This window comes from Danio aesculapii, chromosome 4 (assembly GCF_903798145.1).
Source record: "Danio aesculapii chromosome 4, fDanAes4.1, whole genome shotgun sequence".
Lineage (NCBI taxonomy): Eukaryota > Metazoa > Chordata > Actinopteri > Cypriniformes > Danionidae > Danio > Danio aesculapii.
The window spans coordinates 24610580-24637960 of NC_079438.1; the positions used below are offsets into that span (position 1 = coordinate 24610580).

General features: G+C 42.2%; 1 protein-coding gene across 1 annotated transcript; it reads left to right on the plus strand.

Moving 5' to 3' along the window:
• The first annotated feature begins 1461 nt into the window (after positions 1–1461).
• LOC130222302 (NLR family CARD domain-containing protein 3-like) lies at positions 1462–27381 on the plus strand. The gene is given in 12 exon segments (XM_056454878.1): positions 1462–1528; positions 2018–2068; positions 2776–2868; positions 3823–3927; positions 4483–4567; positions 13326–13380; positions 13383–13520; positions 14036–15833; positions 18100–18273; positions 21933–22106; positions 25248–25294; positions 25760–27381. Coding segments are annotated over 11 exon segments (3240 nt in total). The 5' UTR covers positions 1462–1528; positions 2018–2024; the 3' UTR covers positions 26287–27381.

A 27381-nucleotide genomic window follows, 5' to 3' on the forward strand; every position in this document is an offset into this window, starting at 1 on the left:
CTGTCTATGATGGTGTTGATATATTCCAGAACAGAGGAAGTGTAACTATCAATGTCTGTGTGAGAGCCACATGTGGCCTGGGAGGCAAACATACTCCAGTCTGTGTGTTCAAACCTGTCCTGGAGTGTGGAGTCCACCCCCGCTGGCCACACTTTGATGGGCCTTACTGATGGCTTCACACGGTTGACGATGGGTGAGTACTTGGGGGTGAGAAACAAACAAAGGTGATCTGATTGACCCAAGTGGGGGAGGGGGGTCACAGCGTATGCTTCAGCCATGTTTGTGTAAACTTGGTCTAAAGTTTTGTTTCCCCTTGTCTGGCAGAAAATGTTTTGATGGAATTTGGGGAGCACTGTCTTTAAGTTTGAGTGATTAAATCCCCCGCAACAATAAAAGCAGCCTCCGGGTGAGCAGTCTGTTGTTTGCTGATGGCTGCATGAAGTATATGTATATATATATATATATATATATATATATATATATATATATGTATATATATATATATATATATATATATATATATATATATATATATATATATATATATGTATATATATATATATATATATATGTATATATATATATGTATATGTATATATATATGTGTGTGTGTGTATATATATATATATATATATATATATATATATATATATATATATATATATATATATATATGTATATGTAAATATATATATATATATATATATATATATATATATATATATATATATATATATATATATATGTATATATATATGTATGCATATATATATATATATATATATATATATATATATATATATATATATATATATATATATATATATAGTAAATGTAGACAAACAGATATATTGATTAAAATAAGTTTGAAAACACCTTCAGAAATAGAAAGATAATACATGTAAATTTAAATTATGTGTTGCAAACAATGAATAAATGACAAACTACACCATTTTAACTAAATGCAATACTGTTTTATAGTGTTCTTGATTTTTCCTCTGTTTAAACATTATTCATTTGTGTTTGCTGTTTTTCTTCACTGTGATCTGAAGTTATTTTGTTCATTAGTTCCAGTTTTGCCTTTGGTACTGACTAATCTATTGTATATACACACTTATTGAATATTATTGAACAGCATCATATAGAAAATAATAATATAACAGAGAGATCTGTATGAGGTGTACTCATTTATAAATCTCTAATCTTATTTTATAGGTTCAACATTGCTTTAAGTATTCTTCAGAGACCTCTCAGATTTCATCTCAAATACCTTCTCTAAATCTTCCTTCAACACACTCGTGCTCAGAGAAGCTGCACAGATATCTTCAGCTCCAGTGGTTTATGTGTTGTCTTCAGGACACGCCCACAGTCAGGAGAATCTCATGAATATTCATGTCGGTGTCACTCTGTGGAGCCAATAATATTTCAGGATATACCTGTAGATCACACATGTGTGTTTTAGTGAAGTGAAAGAGTCAAAGAGCTCAGATTGTGTTCCTGCTGCACAAGAGCGTCTGTACTTCTGCATGTGAGTTTAATTCTTCTACATTACGCTTATTTGTGGAGATTATGAAGGGATTTTAGATGTGTGAGTGTGATTTAAATGTCTAATCCTGAAGATCAAATCCTCTAACACGGTCATTTAAACACTGTGTCTAAAAGCTTTATTTTTTAATCCCTTTAAAGTGTTTGTTCTCTTTTATATCAGACTGACTCAATAGTTTCCAAAAATTCAGCATTAAATATAAGTCTAAACATTCAGAGTCACGAAATCAAAAGTAAAGTTAAAGTAGACCTTCCAGTTGAACAGGAAGAAAAGCTGCTGAAAAACAACAGGCTGACATTCCTTAAACAAAACTGCATTTAACCCTTTACTGTCAGAGTAACTCATTAACTAACCAAATAGCCTCTTTAATAGATAAGACATTTTAATACTAACTAAATCAACAGTTGGCTAAACCTGAACTTATCTTGATAAACTCTATATAACATGCATATGTCTGCGTTGGTGTTTTAGCTGCAGTATGGCAGAGGAGCGAGTAAAGGCCTCTCTCTCAGAGAAACACAGGTATTGACTCTGTTTTTACACCATTATTTCAACACTTTCTCTGAAGAACAAAGACCAACAACAATGCACTTATTTGTGTTGCTATTACCTGATCAAATGATGGACAAAGCTTCAGTTTAACTTCAGGAAATGTGTTTAGATCAGTCTAGATTACAGACAGCTTGATCTGGTGTCATATTTACCAGAGCTCAATATGTGTCATGTGAGCTGTTTAAAGTCCTGAACAACATCAGAGTTAAAGCTGACCACAGAACAGTTTCAGCTTAAGCTTATAGAGGAGATAAAATGAAAATCAACTAAAATTAACACAAATGTGCATGTTTAACCTACAGTGTATAGTTCAGTGAAGGGAATTATAAAGTATTTTGTCTCTCAGACTCAGAGATTATATTCATTTCTATAGATACACATTAATGTTTAGTGTTTTATATCTCCTCATCTGGTTTCTGTGGTCAGTTTTTACTCTACAGGTTCCATCACAAGGTTTTAGGTTCGATGTGTTTTCAGTGAAGCTGAGATTGTGCAGAATGAGAAAGCAGCACATCACTGTCTGTTTACCCATGATTCCTGTGTAGCAGACCAGATCACACAGACCTTCAGTCAACTATTAGTTTGTGCTGAATTAAACTACACAAACTTTTTTTTAAAAGAGACTGACATTTCTTCTTCAGGTGTGTTTTAATCCTCTGGTGTGTTTGTGTGTTCAGTGTGAGATCAGGATCATGTGTGTCTCTGAAGAGTGACCAGTCAAAAGATTATCCACCAAAGTTCAGAGAGAAAACCCCATCATCTGCTCAAAGGTATTTTGTGTTTTACATTATTGCTCACACATGGACTGTTTCAGTATTTGTTAGGACATTTTTTATTTATATTTACACTACTTTAAAGCAAAATATGTAAGAAACAGAAGAACAGTGTTATATCATTTTCTTGAATTCATCCACACTCCTGATAAGGACAGATATCTGAACATTAAACATTTATCTACAGCTTGTAACTTTAAATAATGCATCTGAATAAACTCTGCTAGTAAAATATCCTCTTTGTCATATAAAGTTTTGAGTCTCAAGCCAGAGGATTGATGTTCAGCATCTATTAAATCAAAAAATCTTATCCTGCAAATTCAGCCACATTAATATTTGAGATCATAAAACTATTATTATTACCTTTTTAAAGTTTTTAATGATTAATTTTCAATATTGGGAGGGATAGCCTAATGAAAGTGATCTTAAACCAAATCCCCGTTAGCTACGTTTCCAACTATTGTTAGACCTGTTTAATATAGGCTGATATAAATGTAATGAAAAATCACATCTAAACCTCAGTTTTTCCTTGTTAAACTGTAGACAGAAATAAAATAAAACACGAGCTAAATGAACACAACCTTACAATGCAATATGAGTTAGAGTATTCAGCTAGAGTAGGGACTCCATTTATGAGCAAATAATGAACAATTTGAAGTGTGACACAAGTAATGCTTCATTAACTCCACTGAACACTTGAACTAATCTAACACACATTCAGTTAGTACAGGAAGAGGCAATACAAGTGAAGAATAAAGGTGTAGCACTAACAGATAATTATTCATTCATAATTCCCTATTAGCTAATTGTGTTACAAAGAGACAATCAGGAGCACAGGGGCTGATGGGAAATGAAGTCCAGGAAGATAAATCCCTGTGCCCTCTACTGTTCATAAGAGAGACTGCAGCAGGTTGTGACGCTCCTTTTCCTTTGGTGTGTTTGTGTCTTCAGTGTGAGATCAGGATCATGTGTGTCCAGATCTGTGTCTCTGAAGAGTGACCGGTCAAAACAGAATCCACCAAAGTTTAGAGAGAAAACACCATCATCTGCTCAAAGGTATTTAGTTTTTTACATTATTGAACACACTTGGACTATTTCAAACATGTTATTGTGAACCAACATTACAGTAAAGAGATTCATTCCTGAATGACTTTGGTGGTTCATTAAAACATTTACAGACACCAGATTTTTACTCCGAGTACTTTCAGTAAATCATAATTTTATATTTCCATGTCAATTTAAAACATATATATTTCTCCATATAGAGTTCTCCAGATCTACCTGAGCTCAAACTCCCCTCTCGCCCTACAAACGAGAGGGAGCCCCAGGCTCAATGGTCTTATGAGCTCAGGGCTCTCTCCTTTTGGCATGCCAAACAAGCTTTATAATCAATCATCAGCTAAGTGTGAACTCTTGAAGCGTGTATGGGTGTTTCCCCAGTACTGGGTTGCAGCTGGAATGCCATCCACTGTGTAAAACATATGCTTTAATAGTTCATTCCATTGTGGTGACGCCTTATAAATAAGGGACCATGCTGAAGGCAAATGAATGAATGAATATCTGTCTGTTTGCCTCTAAATGTATAATTACAGTAGTTTTATCTGTTAACAGTGATAAATATGAGTTAGCAGATTCAGGAGGCGAGACTCACAGGAGACACAAGAGCTTCACAGATAATCTCCAGTCAATCTTCCAGGTGGGAAAAACTGTCTTAATCTATGAAGGGCCATCTTTAAAATATTTTTTCTTTCTTGTTTTCTTGTGATCTTGATTTAATTTCTCATGATTTCAACAAAGCGAAATTGATTTCATATCACATTATTTGTAGGGATTCACACTTTAAAGTATTAGTAAATCACTTGCAGAAAGGACGCATTAAAGCTTAAGCACCTTATTTTGCAGAACTATGCTATAAAATGGTGACAGTTGAGGGAATATTATTGTTAATAATGAGATATAATGTTACACATGAATGTAATCACGAATGTACATTAGTCTTGAGTTGGGCTGGACGATACATTGAATTTTAACGATATTATCAGAATAATTTTGTCGACGATGTAAAATCTTGAAATATCTCGCATATTGAATATTTCAAATTCAAGCATGACTACTTTGTCGATAAATCCACCGAGCGTCCAATATTACGCCCCTGTGAGCATTACCATGTGCACAATAGATGTGAGTTAGCTCCTGAAGATTCAGCTGTTTTCTCTGACATGTTTACCAGTCATGATGACAGAAGACACAGAAAGAGAAACGACTCGCTGTCAGTTTTACTCATTTAATAAGAACTTCTAGTTTTGTTGTAATTATAAATGTACTAGGTGTCAGTAGGTGACGTATGCATAAATTTGCAAATCTGCATCTGTTAAAATTGTCAGCTGTGTAATGGCTGCTGCTTATATAGCCATGTGACGAGGATTGATTAGTCATGAGAAATCTGACTCCTCCCAAACCTATGTTGTGTACAGTAATCTCTCTGACATGATAAACACACAAGTTCAATAACTGCTGCCAAATATTAAACTGATCAAATTTGAAACAGAAGCAGAGATCTGACTGTACCAGGGAAACACCTCACACTCTCGAGGTCCAGAAGTTGTTTTGTAATAAAGTTGCTTAATAATTTGCAGTTGGTGCTTTGAAATGGCTGAAATACCTGCTCAATGTGAAGAGCAGAAACAGTACAGTACAGACACGTCAGAGTCTCCAAAATCTCCAGTGACTCTAGAAAAGAAAAGATTTGTCTCTTTTTTGTCATCTTGTTACTGGAAAAGTCTGCAAAGCCGCTAAATATAGCAACAAAGACACTAAATTAGCAAAACTTTTGACATATGTGTTCATTCATGTGTATTTGATGACTAGTCTAGATTAGGGCTAATCTTAGACGTCTATTAGATTTTCACGGACAGTCCAAATTTAGCAGAGATGTCTTTGTTTAGATGTTATTAGACTCTGGTTTACACAGCCGTTCAGATGTTGTATTTCAGACATTTGCCAGGTATTTGTTCTAAACTGCTCCTGTGTGTAGGACTAGTCTCTTAAACATCTTATCCAATGATTGTGTTGTGTTTTGATGTGATTTTTGTCCTTTGTTGCTGTGAAATGTCTAAAATCATTCAGCAGTAGTAATATGTAAAGGGGGTCACACACCGCAACACCATGCATTTTAGATTTCTAAACATTTCTATCAGGCTACGCACACCGGCGTCGCAAGTCAGTGGCTGTCCATGGTGCCCAGCTACGACTCAGGACACTGTTCATATTTCTGCCACCCCACAGAGCACCATCTGATTAGTTTCATTTTAAATGACATCAGGGGGTAGATGCGGGTAGATTTCAGCTGTGGGTAAGGCAGTCGCTCTCACTAGCCACTTTGGCTGGTTGGAAATAATTTTGACTGATAAAAAATAACGCTACGGTTACTAAAGTAACCCTTCGTTCCCCGAGGGGGGGAACGGAAATGCTATGTGGAAACTTCCACTATGGGGATTTCGTCAGAATCCAATCATCTGAAAGAGTATAAAAACGGGCCAATGAAATGCCAATAAGTTGGCAGCATCAGCGTGCACAGCTGGCGTCAATGACAATCAGTCATGCTATAAAGACGCAGCCAGTGCCATGCTCGACATCCTTTTCTAGCTGAAGAGACTTTCACGCTCAACAGCTAAGGGACAATCGTTGTGGCGAAGGAACATAGCATTTCCGTTCCCCCCCTCGGGGAACGAAGGGTTACTTTAGTAACCGTAGCGTTCCCCTTCGGATGGGGAACTCCAATGCTATGTGGAAACTTCCACTATGGGGAAATCTATGGAAAACGCCACAACGAAAGAACCTTACTGCGTCCCTGGCGAAGGGTGTGCCACGCAGTAGAGCGAGCGCACCTACAACGCCCCGAGACACAGTCTTTCAACGTGTCCCCTGGCCCTCACTTACCTGTTCAGAACAGTTATGTTTTTCGGGGAGTCGCAATAACCCAGTAAAATAGGTTTTGATACGACAGTACGTTGGGAAAGCGTTCAGTCCCGATAGGGAGGACGCTGCGGAGCTCACCTGTTACCCAGAGGGGAGACCTGGTGACAACCTATGGACTAGCCCAGAGATGGGGAGTCCTTGCATAAGGATGGTTAGCGGGGAGGGAAGACACGAGCCTGCCCTAGAAGGGGGGACTATACCGTGGCTGAGTGAACGTATGGGATCGCCAGCGGGGATCACACATAGCAGGCACCTATACCCAGAACGCGGGCTGACCAGCGGGCATGCCGACAACGTAACGGGCCAACACCTGACCCCTCCGCTGAGTCAGGTGCTGGGGGCCTCGGAGGAACTCTGCAGGGTTCGCCAAAGAAATGGGGAACTAAACTGACAAAGCTGAAAAAGCGCACGTATCTCCGGGTTAGGGAGAGTGGCGCAGCAAGCGTTTTTCGACACCTCAACCGAATCGTTTCCTCAATCACCAAGGGTTGCCTAATACCCTTGAGGAAACCGGCTCCACTCGCAGATTGTAACCTTGCAAATGTATTGGGTGTCACCCAACCCGTAGCTCTACAAATGTCTGTCAGAGAGGCGCCGCGTGCTAACGCCCAGGAGGATGCAATGCTCCGTAGTGGAGTGTGCTCTCACCCCCGGGGGACACGGCTCACCCTGGCCCAAAAGGCGAGGGAGATGGCATCCACTATCCAGTGGGCCAACCTCTGTTTAGATACGGCACTTCCCATCTGCCGACCACTGTAATGGACAAAGAGCTGGTCAGAGGATCTAAGGCTCTGAGTGTGGTCCACATATATTCGCAAAGCGCGAACAGGACACAACAAAGAAAGGGCTGGGTCTGCCTCCTCCGCGGGCAGCGATTGCAGGCTCACTACCTGATTGTTAAACGGCGTGGTAGGAACCTTGGGCACATAGCCGGGCCGGGGTCTCAGGACAACGTGAGAGTAGGCCGGCCCGAATTCTAGGCACGAGTCACTGACCGAAAATGCCTCCAGGTACCTAACCGTCTTAACCGATGCCAACACGACCAGCAGAGCTGTCTTCAAGGACAGAAATCTCAAGGATACTGAGTCGAGTGGTTCGAAGGGATCCCCACGTAGGCTCGTAGCACTACCGCGAGTTCTCAAGAGGGTATGAGAGGGGGGCAGAGGAAAACATCCGCCTCGCACCTCTGAGGAACTGGATGATGAGGTTATGCCTCCCCACGGTGCCGCCATCCACGCATCATGATGAGCGGAGATGGTGGCCACGTAAACCCTCAGTGTGGAGCGCGACAGCCTTCGCTCCACCTGTCCTGAAGGAAAGAAAGCACAACACTGATCTGGCAAGATCGGGGGTCTTCTCGGCGAGAAGTGCACCACTCAGTGAATAGACTCCACTCCAGGGCGTAGGCATGCCTCGTAGAGGGTGCACTAGCCTGTGTGATGGTATTAACCACCGCCACCGATAGGTTACCTAAGTCTTCCTCGTCGCGTCTTATGGATCCCACGTGGAGGTTCCACAGAACTAAGCGAGGGTGCCAGATGGTGCCCTGTCCCTGAGAGAGTAGGTCCTCTCTCAAAGGGACTCGCCAGGGGGGGCGTCGCGAGGAGGGAGAGTTCTGATATCCAGGTCCGGTTGGGCCAGGGGCGCAACTAGCAAGACCTGCCCCTCGTCCTCCCTGACCTTGCACAGAAACTGCGCGAGTAGGCTCACTGGGGGGAGTGCATACTTACGCATGACTCGGGGTGGAGTCGCCATTCTCCCGGGGAAGGAGCTGCCGTGAGAGCCTGTTGGCCGCACGGTTGAGCCCATCCGGGGTGTGAATAGCAAGCAGCGACTTCAGCCGCGTATGACTCCAGAGGAGCAGACGGCGAGCGAGCTGAGACATGCAGCGGGAGCGTATACCCCCATCCGGATGGAATACGCTACCGCGGCCGTGCTGTCCGTCCTGACCAGCACGTGTTGCCCCCTCAGCACCGGTAAAAAGCGGCGCAGAGCGAGAAACACTGCCAACAGCTCTAGGCAGTTGATATGCCAATGCAGCTGGGTTCCCCTCCACAGGTCCGCAGCAGCATGCCCGCTACACACGGCCCCCCCACCCCATACTGGAGGCATCTGCCGAAACGACAGCCTGCCTGGACGCCTGACCTAGGGGCACACTGGCCTGTAGGAAGGAGGGGTCCTTTCCAGGGGGTGCGGGTGCGGTGACACAGCGCAGTGACAGTCACTCGGTGTGGGCCCGCGTGCCATGCGCGTCTGGGGACCCGATCGTGAAGCCAATGCTGTAGTGGTCTCATATGGAGCAATCCGAGCGGCGTGGCCGCGGCTACGGATGCCATATGCCCCAGGAGCCTCTGAAATAATTTCAGGGGGACCACTTTTTTTCCTGTCGAACTCTCTCAGACAGTTCAGCATTACCTCGGCGCGCTCTCGTGAGAGGCGCGCCTCCATAGTGATCGAGTCCAGCTCCAACCCGAGAAAGGAGATGCTCTGCACGGGGGCGAGCTTGCTCTTTTCTCGGTTGACCTGAAACCCCAACGGGCGGAGGTGCCGGAGCACCTTGTCTCTGTGCATAATCAATTGCTCCCGAGAGTGGGCTAAAAATCAGCCAGTCATCGAAATAATTGAGCGTGCGGATGCCGGCGAGCCGAAGGGGCGCGAGGGCACCCCCCGCGAGCTTGGTGAAAACTCGCGGAGACAGAGAGAGCCCGAAGGGGAGGACCTTGTATTGCCACGCTCGACCTTCAAACGCAAACCGCAGAAACTGCCGGTGGCGTGGAAGTGTGGAGATATGAAAATACGCGTCCTTCAGATCTATTGCTGCAAACCAATCCTGAGGACGAACGCATCGCGTGATGCGCATCTGCGTAAGCATTCCGAAGCGCAGCCTGTGAAGGCATCGGTTCAAAATGTGCAGATATAGGATTAGCCATAGCCCACCGCTTTTTTTTTTTTTTTTTTTTCTTTTTTTGGGGCACGATGAAGTGCGGGCTGTAAAACCCGCGCTCCATCTCGGCTGGAGGGCCGGCTCGATTGCATCCTTCGCCAGGAGGACAGCAATCTCCTCTCGCAAGACAGGGGCGGACGCAGGACTGACCCTGGTCGCCCGTGAACCTGGGAGGCCGTTTAGCGAACTGAATCGCATAGCCGAGTCTGGTCGTATAGATGAGCCATTACGATGGGCTGGCCCGCGCTAACCAGGCAGGCAGAGCCCCCGCAAATGGTCCCACCCGCACGATCGCTGACGTGCCAGCAGCGGGGCAGCGTGGAGTGAGTGGGCTCATCCGGGGAGCGCTGGGGTCCCACAAGAGAGCAGGAGAGGAGATGTTCTCGTCTCGCACTCAAACTCCAGGAGAGGGGCTGGGAGTGGAGAGAAAGGAGACCGTTCTCTCGTGCTCCATGAGCCATTGGCGAAATGCACCGATCCTGCGAGCTGGAAGGCACAGCGTCCCAGACTGGCAGTGTTCGGGCTGTCACATCCGGAGGAGGGGAAAAGTGCTCTTTCACTGAGGATTTTGATGGCGTTTTTTAAATTTTTTTTTACGCCTTTAAATAACGTGCCCCGCCCTCCAGCGGGGAAAGAGCAAATTCCCTCCTCCCCAGATGGCCCGCCTCAGGGACGCTTCGCGGTCCGTTTTACTGAACTTAGTGGCGCCCTGGGCGGGGGACGCTGGTTGCCGGCGCGATGCTCGGCGCAGCCGCGTGGCCGGAGGCGCAGGCGGGGGCGGCGAAGCAAAGCTGCGGGCGGGCGTCCTCGGCGAAAAAGCAGTGGATGTGGATGGTTCGGCGGGGGGGAGCGGTCATACAATCCCGCCGATAGAGACCTCGCCCATCGCCTCCGACTGCTCTATCACCGGCGTGAATTCCTGGGCGAATTCACCGCCAGTGTCGCCGAACAGGCCAGCCTGGGATATGGGTGAGTTAAGAAAGCGAACTTTGTCAACGTCACGCACATCACCAGGTTTAGCCTGAGGTGGCATTCCTGGATCACGGATGTGATCATCGTCCTTCCCAGGGCACACACAGCCGACTTTTTTTTTTTTTTTTTGTAAGAGCATAGTCGGTTGCGGTGCGGAGTGCATGCTCAGTCCTGGGTCAGAACCATCCTCGCGCAGCCGGGCAAGCGCCTGCGCTTGGTAGCGCTGGTAGGTGGCCATAGCGTGCATGGTGAGGGGGAAGGCGCACGCAGCACACTGCGTGAGCCTACTGTGCCCATCCAGGAAGAAGGGGATGGGGAGGCTTAGAAGGTCTCGCCTTCATCCTCCACATCACACCCCTCTAATCGGTCCGGCCGCGGAGCTGGGGGATAAACCATCTCCAGAGCCACGGCCGAAGCAGCCTGGGGAAGCACAGCCGCAAAGTCTGCTTCTGGATTCGACGCCGCGCTCAAAGTCCCGGAGGGAGCGAGCGGGTTCGAATCCTCGTCAGACCTTGACAGCCCAACCTCCAAGGATGGTGAGGATGGAAGCGCACGCAGATCGGGCAGAAAAAAGTGCCCTCAGGACAGCGTGAGTTTACTGTGCACTTCCGGGAAGAAGGGGACGGGAGGCTTTGAAGGTCTTGCCTCCTTATATCCTCCACATACACCCATCTAGTCGGTCTGGCCGCGGGGCTGGGGGATAAACCATCACCAGACCCACGGCCGAAGCAGCCCGAGAAAGCACGGCCATCACATCTGCTTTTTAGATGCTAACGCCGCGCTCTCCACCCCGGAGGGAGGGAGCGAGCGGGCTCGCATCCTCATCAGACAATGTCATCAGGTGAGAGAGCGACCATCCAAGCACGGAGCGCTTCTCTTCACCTGAAGCTTGGATGGAGCGCGTGGAGGAGCGAGAGGTCCACGGCCCGGGGGCGGCGGATTTACTCTCACTGAAACCCTCAGATCTGCCCGAGTGCCAACCGCAGTGCGGGGGACAACTGGGGTGGTTGGCTCTTTTGCAAGAGCGAGCCGCGATCTTAACTGCGCAACAGACATGACATCAGTGATGGCATGCACTGCCCGCGAGCACCGCATTAACATGCTGGACCCCCAGACATGAAACGCTGTGCTCGTGCCCATCATCCGGGGATAGGAAACCACCGCATCCAGAAACGCACGGTCGGAGTGACGTCTTGAAAAAGACGCGCTGCACGACCGTGTTGCTCTTTTAGGAAAGCTTTTTTCCTATATACAAACCGCTCTTGGAGGACCGGACCCAAAGGACGCCAGGCAAGGGAGAAATACCCAGCTCGACCATCTGCCACTGCGTATACGCGCTCTGGACCGGGAGAAGCTGCTTCTCGATCTCTCTCTGTAGACACAGGTTGGAGATACCCTCAAAGACTCTCTCAGAAGCTTCGTGAAAGGCTCTGAAAGCGAAAGGATGTCGAGCATGGCACTGGCTGCGTCTTTATAGCATGACTGATTGTCATTGACGCCAGCTGTGCACGCTGACGCTGCCAACTCATTGGCATTTCATTGGCCCGTTTTTATACTCTTTCAGATGATTGGATTCTGACGAAATCCCCATAGTGGAAGTTTCCACATAGCATTGGAGTTCCCCATCCGAAGGGGAACTGTGTTTGTACTGAATGAAAGGAACTTGCGTGTACACAGGTGATGCGCGCGACTGTTTAAAAAAGCATGCACGCTCCCGTTTCCTTTCGCGAAGCAACCGTGCCTGGAAACACAACTGGTGCGATTGGTTCTCTTTGAAATAGACTTGACAAAAGGTGATGCTCATGCACCCACAGTCCTCCTTCTTTCATGAGCTCCAGATTTTAAAAAAATGTATTTTTGTAAGCAGCACCGGTTACTGCTTTCACCTTCACCATTCTTTGAACAGATTATTAACAGGCCTAATGTTAACGTGACCATCCTTTCATTATCACACACGGTGTGTTTTTCACCTGCTTTCTTTTGCTCACAGTTATTTTTGTTAATATGGGTTAATTATATCTTCTACAATAAGATTGCTTTAATAGGAGATGATTAACTCATTTAGTTAACTGGTGATCTGAGATCTTTAGCCAGGACACAGACTATGCATTGTTTTACAAACATGACAATAATTATTTCTAAAATGTCAAATTATTTTAAAAGAAAAGTTTTGTTTAATAAAAAGTGTGTGTATACATATATATATTTAGCTTTTTTGACACATTATTTAAAATATATGGCTAAGAAATAATTCTATATTTTTGGTGTTGTCAGAGATAAATTAAATAATTCTTGGTAAATGTGTCGCAGCACTGAGTGGTGCATCTGGTGTGTGACCCCCTTAAGTGTAATGTGCTCAAAACCTGCTTGGATGTATTTTAGCTGTGTTTATCTGAAATAACATTTGAATATTCATCAGCTAATCAGAATCAAGCATTCTACAGACTCTTAATATAATGCATTATAATGAATTTTTGATTATTAAGCAAGTTGTAGATCTATAACTGTGTGTGTATGATTCGTTTGGTTAACTGTTGTTCTTTCTTTTCTTCAATCGTAGAATCTTGAGAGTAAAATGATCAGATTCCTGAAGAATGAACTGGAGAAATTTAAGAAATCTTACAAGAAGAAACCAGTCAAGAGTTTGTAAAGGACTATAATGAGAACAGAAGCAGAATCACAGAAGCAGCTCTTGATCTCACACTCTTCTTCCTGAGAGAGATGAAGCAAGATCAAGTTGCTGATACTCTTGTGGGTAAGAGACTCATGGCTAGACCTACAAGAAATCTGCAGACTTTCACAGAGTTTTAGCCCATCATTGAGTTTATTTATTCACTGTGTAAATGTGTGTACATTTATATTCATTCAGTTATTTAATTTCAGTAATATTGTTGACTAATATGAAAATGTTCATGATTTATTTACAGTACAGTTTGTAAAGTCATATTTTCTGTGTTTTAGTAGATCTGTTGTACAAGAGTCTTGTGCTTTGTTTACCAATTAAGTGGATCTAATTGGATTTGTGTTGTAAACATGAAATATTATTTTAGAAGTTAAAAAGGTGTTATTTTTTATTTTATATATTAAGTTTTTAGTTATGATACTCCCAAAATCATTCTGCAGTAATCTGCAGATATTTTACAAAATTCTCCACAGAAATAGAAAAAAAATGTCTGAAAGTTCAGTCTGGCCCTACTCATGGCCATCTGTCAGACTGTCACTTACAAATAAGTCAAGACTAAAACTCTGTTTCTTTGCTCCTGTGTTTAGATGAGCTGTTCTTCATCAATCAGCTTAAATGTAGCCTGAAGAAGAAATATCAAAGTGTGTTTGAAGGAATTGCTCGGCAAGGAGACTCCACACTTCTGAATAACATCTACACAGATCTCTATATCACTCAGGGTGCGAGTGAACAGGTCAACACTGAACATGAGATCAGACAGATTGAAGCTGCTTCCAGACGTCATCAGTCACTAGAGATACAGGTTGAATGCAAACATTTGTTTGAAGCACCTGAACAAGACGAGCAGATCAGAACTGTCCTGACAAAAGGAGTTGCTGGCATCGGGAAATCAGTCTCTGTGCAAAAGTTTGTTCTGGATTGGGCTGAAGGAAGAGAAAATCAAGACATCAGCTTCATATTTCCTCTTCCATTCAGAGAGATGAACTTAAAGGAGAAAGAAAGACAAAGTTTAAAAGACCTCATAACTCAGTTTTTCCCAGAGACTAAAGGACTGAACCTTACAAGAAGCACACGATTCAAAGTCCTGTTCATCCTTGATGGATTGGATGAATGTCGTCTTCCTCTGAACTTTGCTGGTAATGAGACGTGTCGTGATGTATCTTCAGCAGTCTCTCTGGATGTTCTCCTGACGAACCTCATCAAGGGAAATCTGCTTCCTTCTGCTCTCATCTGGATCACCAGCAGACCAGCAGCTGCCAGTAAGATTCCTGCTGACTGTATCGACCGGCTGACAGAGATACGAGGATTCAATGATGCCCAAAAGGAGGAGTACTTCAGAAAGAGACTCACAGATCAGAATCAGGCCAGAGAAATCATTGATCACATTAAACAGTCAAAGAGTCTCTTTATTATGTGCCACATCCCAGTCTTCTGCTGGATTTCAGCCACTGTTCTACAGAATATTTTGAAGGAGAACAGAAATACTGAACTGAAACACAGGGCTAATGCTGAAACACTGCAGGAATCTCCCAAGACTCTGACACAGATGTACACACACTTTCTCCGCTTTCAGATCCAGCAGAGCAGAAGAAAGTATGATGGAGAAAACACACCAGATGTCTCCTGGGATCCAAACCTCATCCTTTCACTGGGGAAACTGGCCTTCCAGCAGCTGGAAAGAAACAATGTGATCTTCTATGAGAGCGATCTGAAAGACTGTGGCATTGACGTCTATAAGGCATCGGTGTACTCAGGCATGTGTACCCAGATCTTTAAGGAGGAGACAGGAATCATTCTTGGTACCATGTACTGCTTTCTTCACTTGAGCATTCAAGAGTTTATTGCAGCCCTTTATCAACATCTATCAACATCTGGCAACATGAAGCATGGATTTCTTTTTAAACAAAAAAAGAAAAATACAAGCATGATTGATTTGCTGAAGACTGCAGTGGACAAGGCTCTGGAAAGTGAGAATGGACATCTGGACCTTTACCTTCGCTTCCTTCTCGGTCTGTCACTCCAGTCCAATCGACAACGGTTACAAGGCCTGTTGACACAGCAGGATGACAGAGACCAGAGCAAAGAGGAAATAATTGCATACATCAAGCAGAAACTTGAAGGTCATCTGTCTCCAGAGAGATCCATCAATCTGTTCTACTGTCTGAATGAACTGAATGATCAAACTCTGCTGAAACAGATTCAGTCTCACCTCAGTAGAGGAAGTCTGTCATCTGCTCACCTTTCACCTGCTCAGTGGTCTGCTCTGGTCTTCATGTTGTTGACCTCAGAGGAGGAGCTGGAGGAGTTTGAGCTTCAGAAATTCCAGAGATCAGACGAGTGTCTCATCAGACTATCAGCAGTCATCAAAACCTCCAAAAGAGCTCAGTAAGTCAAAGTCTGTTTTGGTTATATTCAAGAAATAGACATTTGCTGATATTAAATAATTCAATTGATCATGTTAATGAACGTGTACAGTATTGATATTGTCAGCACTTCAAAATACTGTGAATAATTTAATATTTAATATAATTTTAATATTTAATATTTCAGATTGTTTTTAATAACCCTCAGATGAATGTATTGGCAGTGTCTGTGCAAGGTATAGTTTACCCAACAATATAAATTTACTCATTTACTCACCCTCAAGTGGTTATAAACCTTTCTGAAAGTTTCTTTCTCCTGTTGAACATGAAATAAAATATTTTGATGAAAGATGAAAACCTGTAATCATTGACTTATGAAGGTCAAAGGCTAATGGTTTTCATCTTAAAAGTATTTTGTGTTGAACCGAATAAAGAAGCTCATAAAGGTTTGGAACTACTTGAGGTTAATGTTTGGGTAAATGTTTGGGTGAACTCTCTCTTTAAAGGGCTCCTATGATGAAAATCATCTGTTGTAAGCAGTTTGAACAGATCTGTGTGTAGTATAGTGTGTGTACAGTCATATTGGGGTGATAGAAACACAAGTCAGTCTCTTATTTTTAATTTCCTGGCATTAAAATACGATCCAAATCCCTGCAATTCTGAGACACACCAATACTTTGTACCAACATTGTGTGTGACTCATCGTTCCAGAAAGGCTTTAATTAACTCCACAACAAATACATCAAATAAGCATAAGTTCTTACTGTAGTATTTCTCATTCTTGTCTATCACTGTGCTGTTTATCTGACATGAGACGCAGCAGGAGATATAGACAGCCCTCAGAGCAATATAGAGAGATCTCTGTGGCTCTGACATGTGGCAATGGTGGGCGGGGAGAACCAGCTCATTTGCATTAAAGGCACAGGCAACAACACAGCTACAGGTGTTCAGAGTTGAAAATACCCATATTCTGAAAGGTATAATAAATAATCTGATAGGTATTTTGAACTGAAACTTTACAGATACATTCTGGAGACCTTTATATAAACCATTTACCTACATTATCTATGAACAGTAGCAGATGTTACAGGAGAGGCAAAAGCATATTTAACAGTATAGTTTTCTAACCTTGTCTTCTACTTCTCTGAAATATAGTAGATGAATTTGAGAAATGCAGATCTGCTCCTCATCTGTTGTTATCCTTTCTCGTTGAGTATCATTTTATAACTGACTTTGTATGTGTTGTACTGTTTCTGCTGTGTGGAAATTGAGTCCTTTCTGATAAGAGTGGAATTTACTCTATTCTGTTTATTTTGACCTTCTCTATTCTGATGATAATAAAGTAACACTCATCTGTGTGTATTTGCCATTGTCTTCTCATTAGTGTAGTTCACTAGTGTAGTGTTCACTATAAAGCTGGTTAGTTTAACTTCTTTATTCTTCTTTAAATCTAGTAATTCATTTATTATCATCATTTTTGTTATGGATCGTGCAGGCAGGCAAAGCAACATGAGAGGTGGATCTTGGTGCAGTTTTAATGTCTAATATAATCCTTACACAAAGAAAAGAGCAGGGCTGAAGACCAGAAAACACAAGCAAGAGAAAGATACGCACATACACGTCTATGATCAACAAATAAGAGCTGCTTAAATACACTGAGATTAGTAAGTAAACAAGGGAGTGAAGAGTAACTGGGCCAACTAACAAGGGTAACATGGGGATAAACTGGGGTGAAACATAGAGAGAGCACAGGGAACACACAACAGTACAGGGACAAGACAACCAGGATCAATCCGACTATAAATGAGCCTAATGATCTGATATAAAGGTCAAGCTGAACTGCTGCACACTGACAGTCTGCAGAACAGGAAGTGGAACAGGGGTTGATGAGCTTACACTCTTAATTAATCAGACATTAATTAGACTATTAATTGCACATTCTGCAGCTTGGAGCCTCGTCCTAAGCATTTGCAAGCCCTTTTTTAATCTAAATTGCGTAATTGATGTAAAATTCCCATCAAACACATGACAACAATAATCTAATATTTTGTCAGCTACTTAGTGGCAAAGTTTCTCACATGCAGTAGTGCATTAGACAAAAACACAAGAAATTTGCATTCACCACTCATGAAGTTAGTGTGGAGGAACACATACTCATGTTCAGTTTGGTGTTAGTACATTTGACCATAAGGCTAAAAGCTGGTGTACACATAGTTTTTGTGAGTAAGCATTGTTGATCTATGAGGTCTCAGATGACCACCTAAATATTGTGTTTGTTCTCTACACAGGCTACAGAGCTGTAATCTCACTGTTCAGTGCTGTGAGAGTTTGTCTTCAGCTCTACGATCCTCAAACTGTGTCCTGAGAGAGCTGGACCTGAGTAACAATGACCTGCAGGATTCAGGAGTGAAGCTTCTCTCTGATGGACTGAAGAGTCCATACTGTAAACTGGAGACACTGAGGTTAATGATTCTCCACTCAACAGTGAATACAAAAATATAGTTACATATTGGGTTAACAAATATAGACTCGGTGTATTGTCCCCACTCAGTGTATTGTCAGTTAAAATAAATAAATATATTCATTTATATAAAATATGTCATTTATATATTCATATATATACAAACATGTGTATAGACAAATGTATTTAACCCTTCACATGTACAATCACACCGGTGTGATTAGCCTTGGCTGGTCCCTGAAGCATGTGATCACACCGGTGTGATTAGAATGTTCATAGCGCACGTCATTAACTTATAATTTATCTGTGCTTTCAAACAAATTAGCTTTCAGACATTCAAATACACACAACTACAAGCAAAACATACCATTTAAGTCTTAATTAGGTCGTAAAATACACGTGCAATGATACTTTTGTGTCAATATAACTGGACTATGTGCTTTATTCACATGAGATACACACTGTTTATGCTGCTAGAATATTTTCTCTATTCCTCACTCAGATAAACAGTTGTTTACCTTCATGTAATTCAGAGGAAAATGTAGTAAATCCAGCAGCTCGCATCTCTCCTGCGGTTGTTGCTATAAGGGATACAGCTGCGATCGAAAGTTAACGAAAAGCATTTATATTATTTATTAAATTACTCATTATTGTATTTTATTAGCAACTAACCTTACAGCGACCCTAAACCCAACCCTCACGGTAATGTACAAATATTAATTGTTTTGCAGTGTCACAAAAATGATGCTATATTGATGCGAGTATCCTCAGCTGTATCTGATCTAGCCTTCACCCACCTGCAGAAGAGGGTGAAGTCTAGATGGGATACACTGAGGATACTTGCGTTAATATAGCATCATTTTTCTAGCAACAACAGCGCACCATTAATAATAATAATAATACAATCATTAAACTGTTGAAAAGACAAAGTATATGTTCTGTCACATATTTGGGAACCAGAGTATCAGAAATTTCACAATATAAATAAAACATTTGTCAATTTTTACAGAAAAAGGCAAAAAGAAACAAAATACGATATATAGATAGATCATGGGGGCTGGAGGGTCACGTGATGAACTTGATGCGTTGTCATGGGAACTTGAGTATTTAAACATATGTGTGAAAGGGTTGAAGTGTACAAGTGTGCATTAATCTTTTTCATTCAGAAACATGAGTGACAATGTTCTATTCCTTCAGACACCTGGCTGCTTAGGCAGAACTAATACAGGTAATGTTAAGCTGGAGCTAGCTAACGTTAACTCTTAGCATGTTTCATCCCAAACATAAGAGTTAGCATTGGTTATAATGTAATGGAAATGATATGACATTGTAACATATCTGATATTTACAGATTTAGGGAGCGTCTCTAAAGTAAAGACACCTGATTAAACATTTCAAACATTGATAGTATTTGAATAAATGTCTTACAGTCATACAACCCTCTGTAAACATGCATCTAGCTGCCAATGACCTAAAACCTCTATTCTCTATTAAAGTCAACTCAAATCATGTTAAGATAAAACATCATTAATGGGTTTGTGCACAAAATATTCCACAGTTAAAAGCTGAAGAGTTTAAAGAGAATGATCAGTTAATTCCATTGAGGATTTTAACACACATCAACATCTAAAAGGTGTGCAATATAGCTGACACTTAAATGAACACTTCAGCTGGATTGATAAGTCTGCTATTCTGTTCAGATTCTACTGAAGTGTGTTAAACTGCAATGTCACATTTAACTTAACTTCCATTTTCTAAATGTCCACAACTTTCTGTTGAAAATGATATTTTGGATTATTATCCTTCTTAAAGAGCCCATATTATGGCTTTTTGAAAATGCCCTTCCATGTAGTGTGTCACACAGCTCTAAGTGAAGTGAAATATCCAGCTAAGGCTTAAATCTGTAAGTGTACAGTGTTTAAAACTATTGATTCATCTATAAAAGAGTCGACTCATAGTGCTTCAAACGAGTCGTCTTGATAACGAGTCATTAGGTGTTTCGCGATGACGCAGCTACGAAACACAAGTAGTTGCACGCGCAAGCCCGGGAGATTTGAAACCTGCGGCCCCGCCCACTAACAGAAAAAAAGTCACACACACACACACACACACACACACACAGAGACACACACAGACACCGGTCGAATGAAGTCACGCTGTGCAGATGGAGATTATTGACAGTTCACCCAAAGATGAAACCTTAGCAATATAGCCTAGCCTTGAGCAGATCGAGAGCCTCTGGAAACTACCTGCTTACAAAGAAGACTTCATCAGTTTGTTAAAGGAAGGATCGGTACAGACTGTCAGAACAAGGATCAGTGGATCATGGATCAGTTTCTTCCCCCATTTCACCAGTGTAAGTACGTGCGATTAAAATTGTTGCCTCGTTTACTCTAGCTTGCAAATTATGCATTTAGTTGTGTTTTGTTACTTGTAACCGCGTGTGCTGTATCAGGTTAACTCTAAATATTCTCATATCGCGTGTAAAGCCACGTTGAAAACGCGACGCGTGCCGCTTTGTTTATGGATAGTCAGCTATGTGTGTGTGTGTGTGTGTGTGTGTGTGTGTGTGTGTCTCCTCTGAGGACGGTCGTTTGTGTGAGTGTCTCCTCTTAGGAGGTTGATGTGTGTGTGTGTGTGTGTGTGTGTGTGTGTGTGTCTCCTCTGAATAGGGTAAAGCTCTAAGCAATGGGTGATCAAAGGGACCCGTTTGTAAGGGACGCGGTTGAAATCGCGGATGTAACTGAGGACGCAGAGGGGGAGGGAGGTGTCGCCGCCGCGCCGTCTCTATTCTGGACGCGCCGGCCGTGTGTGTGCGTGTGTGTGTAAAAAGAGCAAGTAGACTGCTAGGACATATCCTCGCCAGTTCTTGGACTTTTTGCTTGATAAAATAGTTAGTCGTCAGTATTTTCTAGTCCATCGTCTGTATTTACATTCACCCACTGGCAGCCAAAATCCACTATGAAGCGTGTATGCACTGTGACTACTTTTATATTGTTGATAATCTGCTGGGCATTTTACTCTGTCTCGCCCTGAAGCCTGTCAGTGTCGTCGACCAATCGCAGCAGGCTGTCATCGGTCCAATCAGCGCAGATTAGCTTCGCGCTGAGGACGGGTTTGGGTACAAATGAATCGCTGAACGATTCATATGGGAATCGCTGGGATAATTAGGTAAAAATAAATGCAGATTATAAGACCATCAAAGTGTTGTTTGACCTTGCATGCATATTAGACTGTTGTTGGAGACCCTTACAACCTAAATATGACCCTATTTCATCTATAATATGGGCTCTTTAAATTATTCAGTGGATTCTTTACAAAAGTAAAACGTTGAAGATTGGAGAAATGAGTTTTTCAAATTCTTAATTCTCAATTTAGTCGTATTTAGTCTATAACTTGAGATCAAATCTCTTTGCACTCTGTCTTGACTTGGAGTCGAACCTCATTAAAACTCAATTTGAGATCTCAGGGCTTGATCAATAAGGAGAGCTAATCAGGATGTGTGTGTGTGTGTGTGTGTGTGTGTGTGTGTGTGTGTGTGTGCGTGTGTGTGTTCATCACTGCTGTTGACATGAGCAGAAACAGCATTCAGCATCTTCTCAACACAAAGAGATGTGTGATTGTCCAACTGTGTGATGTGGACTATTGCTGTGTTTGTAGATTGTCTGGCTGTATGGTGACAGAGGAAGGCTGTGGTTTTCTGTCTTCAGCTCTGACTTCAAACCCCTCACACCTGAGAGAGCTGGATCTGAGCTACAATCATCCAGGAGATTCAGGAGTCAAGCTGCTCTCTGAACAACTGGAGGATCCAAACTACACACTGGACAAACTCAAGTATGTTGAGCATCACTGGCCTTTTTTGAAGATTTATTGTGAATACAGATACTTTGATACTTCACTCCTCTTCTAGTTCTTTCTGCTGAAGAACTGTACAATGTGTGTGTGTGTGTGTGTGTGTGTGTGTGTGTGTGTGTGTGTGTGTGTGTGTGTGTGTGTGTGTGTGGCTTTCAAGCAGCTGTTTTGGCACATTTTTATGTTCTTTGTAGTGTTTACTTGACCAGTGATTCCCAAAGTGAGTGAAAACTGACCGGTGGTTCCTAAAGCCGGTCAAGCTGCACTTTTTCTGAAATCCTGGCTTTCTTAAATCTTCTTGTGTGCAATACTCCTCTGATCTGAGTCATATTGTGTGGTGAAAGCCGCTCTGTACTGGTGCACATTCATTATAATCATGTGAAAATAAAAAGGCAGCTTCTGTCAGTGGAGCAGGATCTATGAGCTGCAGAATTACCAGATAGATATTCACAACTATTACAGAAAATAATGATATCTGTTCAGAATCAGAGGAGCTTCAGTTTAATAATACTAAATGTGTCCCCCTCTCTTTACATGAGTTGATGGTGAATGACTTGCTCTTCATATACAGGATTGTTCTACTCTACAAGCTGTATCTTCTGTATGTCCTCACCAGAATGTGAGCGGAGGAAAGTATTTTCTATCAACAGAAAATAAGGATGTAATGAATGCTCTGCTGTTATATCACAAACCTCTGTCATAAAACGGCTTCATTTAAACACAAGTCATTATTATAGGGGTGATGTCTTGAGCATCTGATTTTACCTCAGTGCTTGTGTGCTTTCATTTTCTCCATCTCACTCTCAGTGAGTTCAGAGTGTTTTAACAAGTAAAACTGGCCTCAGATCAGTGTATCTTGCTTCAGACTAACTGAATTATCAGGCTTTGCTGAAAGGATACTTATTTTACCATCAATGAGGGACAATATTGTAGCCTACTAAAGCTAATGTGAGTCTCTTAATATTAAAGAGGAAACATAAGCTTGACAACATCAGATCCTGTCAATAGCGATGTTTCCATCCACCTATTATTATGTGCATTTTGAATATGCACATAAAAATCCGGTTGATGGAAACGCCATGATACGCATAAATTTTAAAAACTTATGCTGATAACAGAGTAGGATAAACTTTTAATTGGATAAGAAAACATAAACTTGGAAACACTTTTACCGCACAAATTTCAGTATGCTCATTAAAAAAGGTGATGTGATTCTGTTATAAGTGCAACACCTCTTCTCCTCGATTTGGTATCACTCTACAGAATTTGGCTGTACTGATTAACACTCAAAACAAAATGATATCAAGTGTAAACACTTTATTTTACACGCGTGTATGGTTTTATCATCAAATAAACATACAACAAAAATAAACAAGGTATACCAAAGTCAGAAACTAAATAGTCTTTCTGAAAAAAGGTCAGTGACCACTTATCATTTAGAGCACTTGAGCGAGATGCAGTAATTACTTATGATGTCCTGTGACTCCTTAGAAGAGAGGTGGTTGTTTGTAGGAAAGCAGTCAAATTGCCTTGTTTAAGTGAGTTTGTGTTGCTCCCCAAGAAATTGGAAAAACTTGGTATCTCCCAGTGGGCTGTCTGGGACGGTCCTCAAATAGTTCAGATCTTACCTTGAAGGGAGAGGTCACTATGTCAGTAGAGAGTGTCAAGGTGGACACCCATGACATGTGGAGTCCCACAAGGCTCGATTCTGGCACCTCTCCTGTTCAACCTTTATATGCTCCCTCTGAGCCAAATAGCGAGAAAGAACCAAATCTCCTACCACAGATATGCTGATGACACTCAGATCTACCTAGCCTTACTGCCTAATGACTACAACCCCATTGACACCCTCTGCCAATGCATTGATGAAATTAACAATTGGATGTGCCAAAACTTTCTTCAGGTAAACAAAGAGAAAACTGAAGTGATAGCGTTTGGGAACAGAGATGAGGTTCTCAAGGTGAATGCGTACCTTGGCTCTAAGGGTCAAACAACAAAAAATAAGTTCAAGAATCTTGGTGTGACTCTGGAGTCAGATCTGAGTTTTAATAGTCATATCAAAGCAGTCAGTAAATCAGCATACTATCATCTCAAAAACATTGCAAGAATTAGATGCTTTGTTTCCAGTGAAGACTTAGAGAAACTTGTTCATGCTTTTATCAGCAGCAGGGTGGATTACTGTAACGGCCTCCTCACTGGCCTTCCCAAAAAGACAGTCAGACAGTTGCAGCTCATCCAGAACGCTGCGGCCAGAATTCTGACCAGAACCAGGAAATCAGAGCACATCACACCTGTCCTCAGGTCTTTACACTGTCTCCCAGTTACAATCAGAATAGATTTTAAAGTATTATTACTGCTCTATAAATCACTAAATGGCCTAGGACCTCAATACATTACAGATATGCTCACTGAATACAAACCTAACAGATCACTCAGATCTTTAGGATCAAATAGATTAGAAATCCCAAGAGTTCAGTCAAAGCAGGGTGAAACGGCTTTCAGCTACTACGCCCCTCACTGCTGGAATCAGCTTCCAGAAATGATCAGATGTGCTCCAACATTAGGCACATTCAAATCAAGACTGAAAACACATCTGTTTAGCTGTGCCTTTACTGAATGAGCACTGTGCTACGTCCGACAGATCGAATTATTCTGTTTTTCTCTTCTTTTTCATTCTTTTATAACACGTTTTATCTGTTTTTATGCTTATTTATTTATTTATTTATTTATTTTTACCATTCTTATTATTTGTTTTTATTTTCTTATACTTGTTTATTTTATTCCTGTTTATGTAAAGCACTTTGAATTGCCACTGTGTATGAAATGTGCTATATAAATAAACTTGCCTTGCCTCACAATCATTGTGTGTGTGTATGTGTGTGTGTGTGTCTTTACTGACTGAAGGACTGTGTGTGTGTGTGTGTGTGTGTGTGTGTGTGTGTGTGTGTGTGTGTGCGTGTGTGTGTGTGTGTGTGTGTGTGTGTGTGTGTACTGACTGACGGAATATCTGTGTGTGCGTGTGTGCGCGCGCGAGTGTGCGTGCGTGTGCTTGTGTGTGTGTGTGTGTGTGTTATAAGCTGATGTTTGTTTACTGACTGAAGGACAATCTGTGTGTGTTTACAGTTTGGATCATGGAGGAGACACGAGGATTACAGCAGGACCACGCAAATGTAGGACTACACACACACACACACACACACTCTCACATGCTCACTCTCACACATACACACACAGCAGTGAACACACACACACACACAGCAGTGAACACACACACACTCCCCCTCTCTCTCACACACACACACACACAGCAGTGAAGTGAACACATGCGCACACACACACAATCAGACACACACTCACTCACTCACTCACAGACACACACACACACACATACACACACACACACACACACACACACACACACACACACACACACACACACACACAGCAGTGAACACATGCACACACACACACACACACACAATCAGACACACACTCACTCACTCACAGACACACACACACAATCAGACACACAATCAGACACACACTCACTCACTCACACACACACACACACACACACACACACACACACGCACACACACAGCTGTGGTCATAAATGTGTGTGTTCTTGTGTTCAGATGTCTGTTTCCTCACACTGGATCCAAACACAGCACACACTCGTCTCATTCTGTCTGAGGAGAACAGAGAGGTGAAGAGTGTGTTAGAGGATCAGCCGTATCCTGATCATCCAGACAGATTTGATTATTGGTCTCAGGTGTTGTGCAGAGAGAGTGTGTGTGGACGCTGTTACTGGGAGACTGACTGCAGTGGAGATGGTGTGGAAATATCAGTGTCATATAAGAGCATCAGCAGGAAGGGACGAGGTGATGAGTGTGTGTTTGGATCTAATGCTCAGTCCTGGAGTTTGCTCTGCTATTCCTCCAGTTTCACATTCAGACAAAATCACACACACACTGATCTCCCAGTAGAGCCGCTCAGCAGGAGAATAGGAGTGTTTGTGGATCACAGTGCAGGAACTCTGATCTTCTACAACATCTATAGAGACACAATGAGCCTCATCCACTCAGTCCAGACCACATTCACTGAGCCGCTCTGGCCTGGGTTTAGGTTTTATTATTCTGGATCATCAGTGAAACTGAGCTGAAGACTGACGAGAGATTTACCCACAATCCTCTGCAGGAGCAGTCAGCAGCTGTGTGTGTGTGTGTGTGTGGACCTCTGACAATATGAGACCAGCTTTCAGAAAATGTGTGTAAATAATTGGGAAGAACTGTAAGTGAGTGTGGCGATTCATTGAGAGATTTGTTTCTTGATTTATTTGTAAAACATGTTTTATCAAGTAGTTCACTTCAGCAGAACTTGCACTTGATGTTTTGTTACATCCGTTCTTCCTCTTCTTCTTCTTCTTCCTCTTCTTCTTCTTAGTTTTTTGGTGAATTGCATTCTTTGTGCATATCGCCACCTACTGTGCTAGTTGTGCATCCAGATTCTGTGATTGCTCTGCCCCAATCCCACCCTATATGGGGCATCTGCAGACTTGGATCCAGGCAGTTTTACGCCCCTGTTGTTCCTAATGCGTCCAGTAGGGAGGATGAAAGACACATGGCCAAATAATAGATTTGAAGTCAACGCTCCAGATTATTAAATGTCCTGTTTATAAATATATATTTTAATTATATCACGCTAAATATAAACGCTGAGTTGATGTATCAGGAAGTGAGTTATACACTCACTATAGAATATGCACAACTGATCCACTCACCAGATAATTCAGATAATCAAAAGCCCAAGTGCAGATTCATTTAGATTCATTTAATTAGTCAAATTCAAACACAAATAGTTGGATAGTGTACTGGTTAATTGTAGCCTACTTATACGTTTACATATAGGGATATGCATTTAGTTGTATTGTTTATATCTAAAGTTATATTCTGACAATAACACAATGATAACCAAACAATAGAGTGTAATATGGATTATTGATATGCTTTGATGAGAATGCAGTGGTATTGACTAGCAGACAGCTGCAGAACATTTACACAAACAATTTACTACTTTCTAAAAGTCCAGCACCATTTAGCTACCTGAAGAACACAAACCCAGACAACATTAGATTTCTCACATGTATTTATTGACCACAGCATCACTAGAGATAGCCAGTGTTCTTTAAATGAAGCTGAATCCTTGCATCAGATTCTTCACGCTTACTGAATAATAAATCAATACAGTTATGTATTAA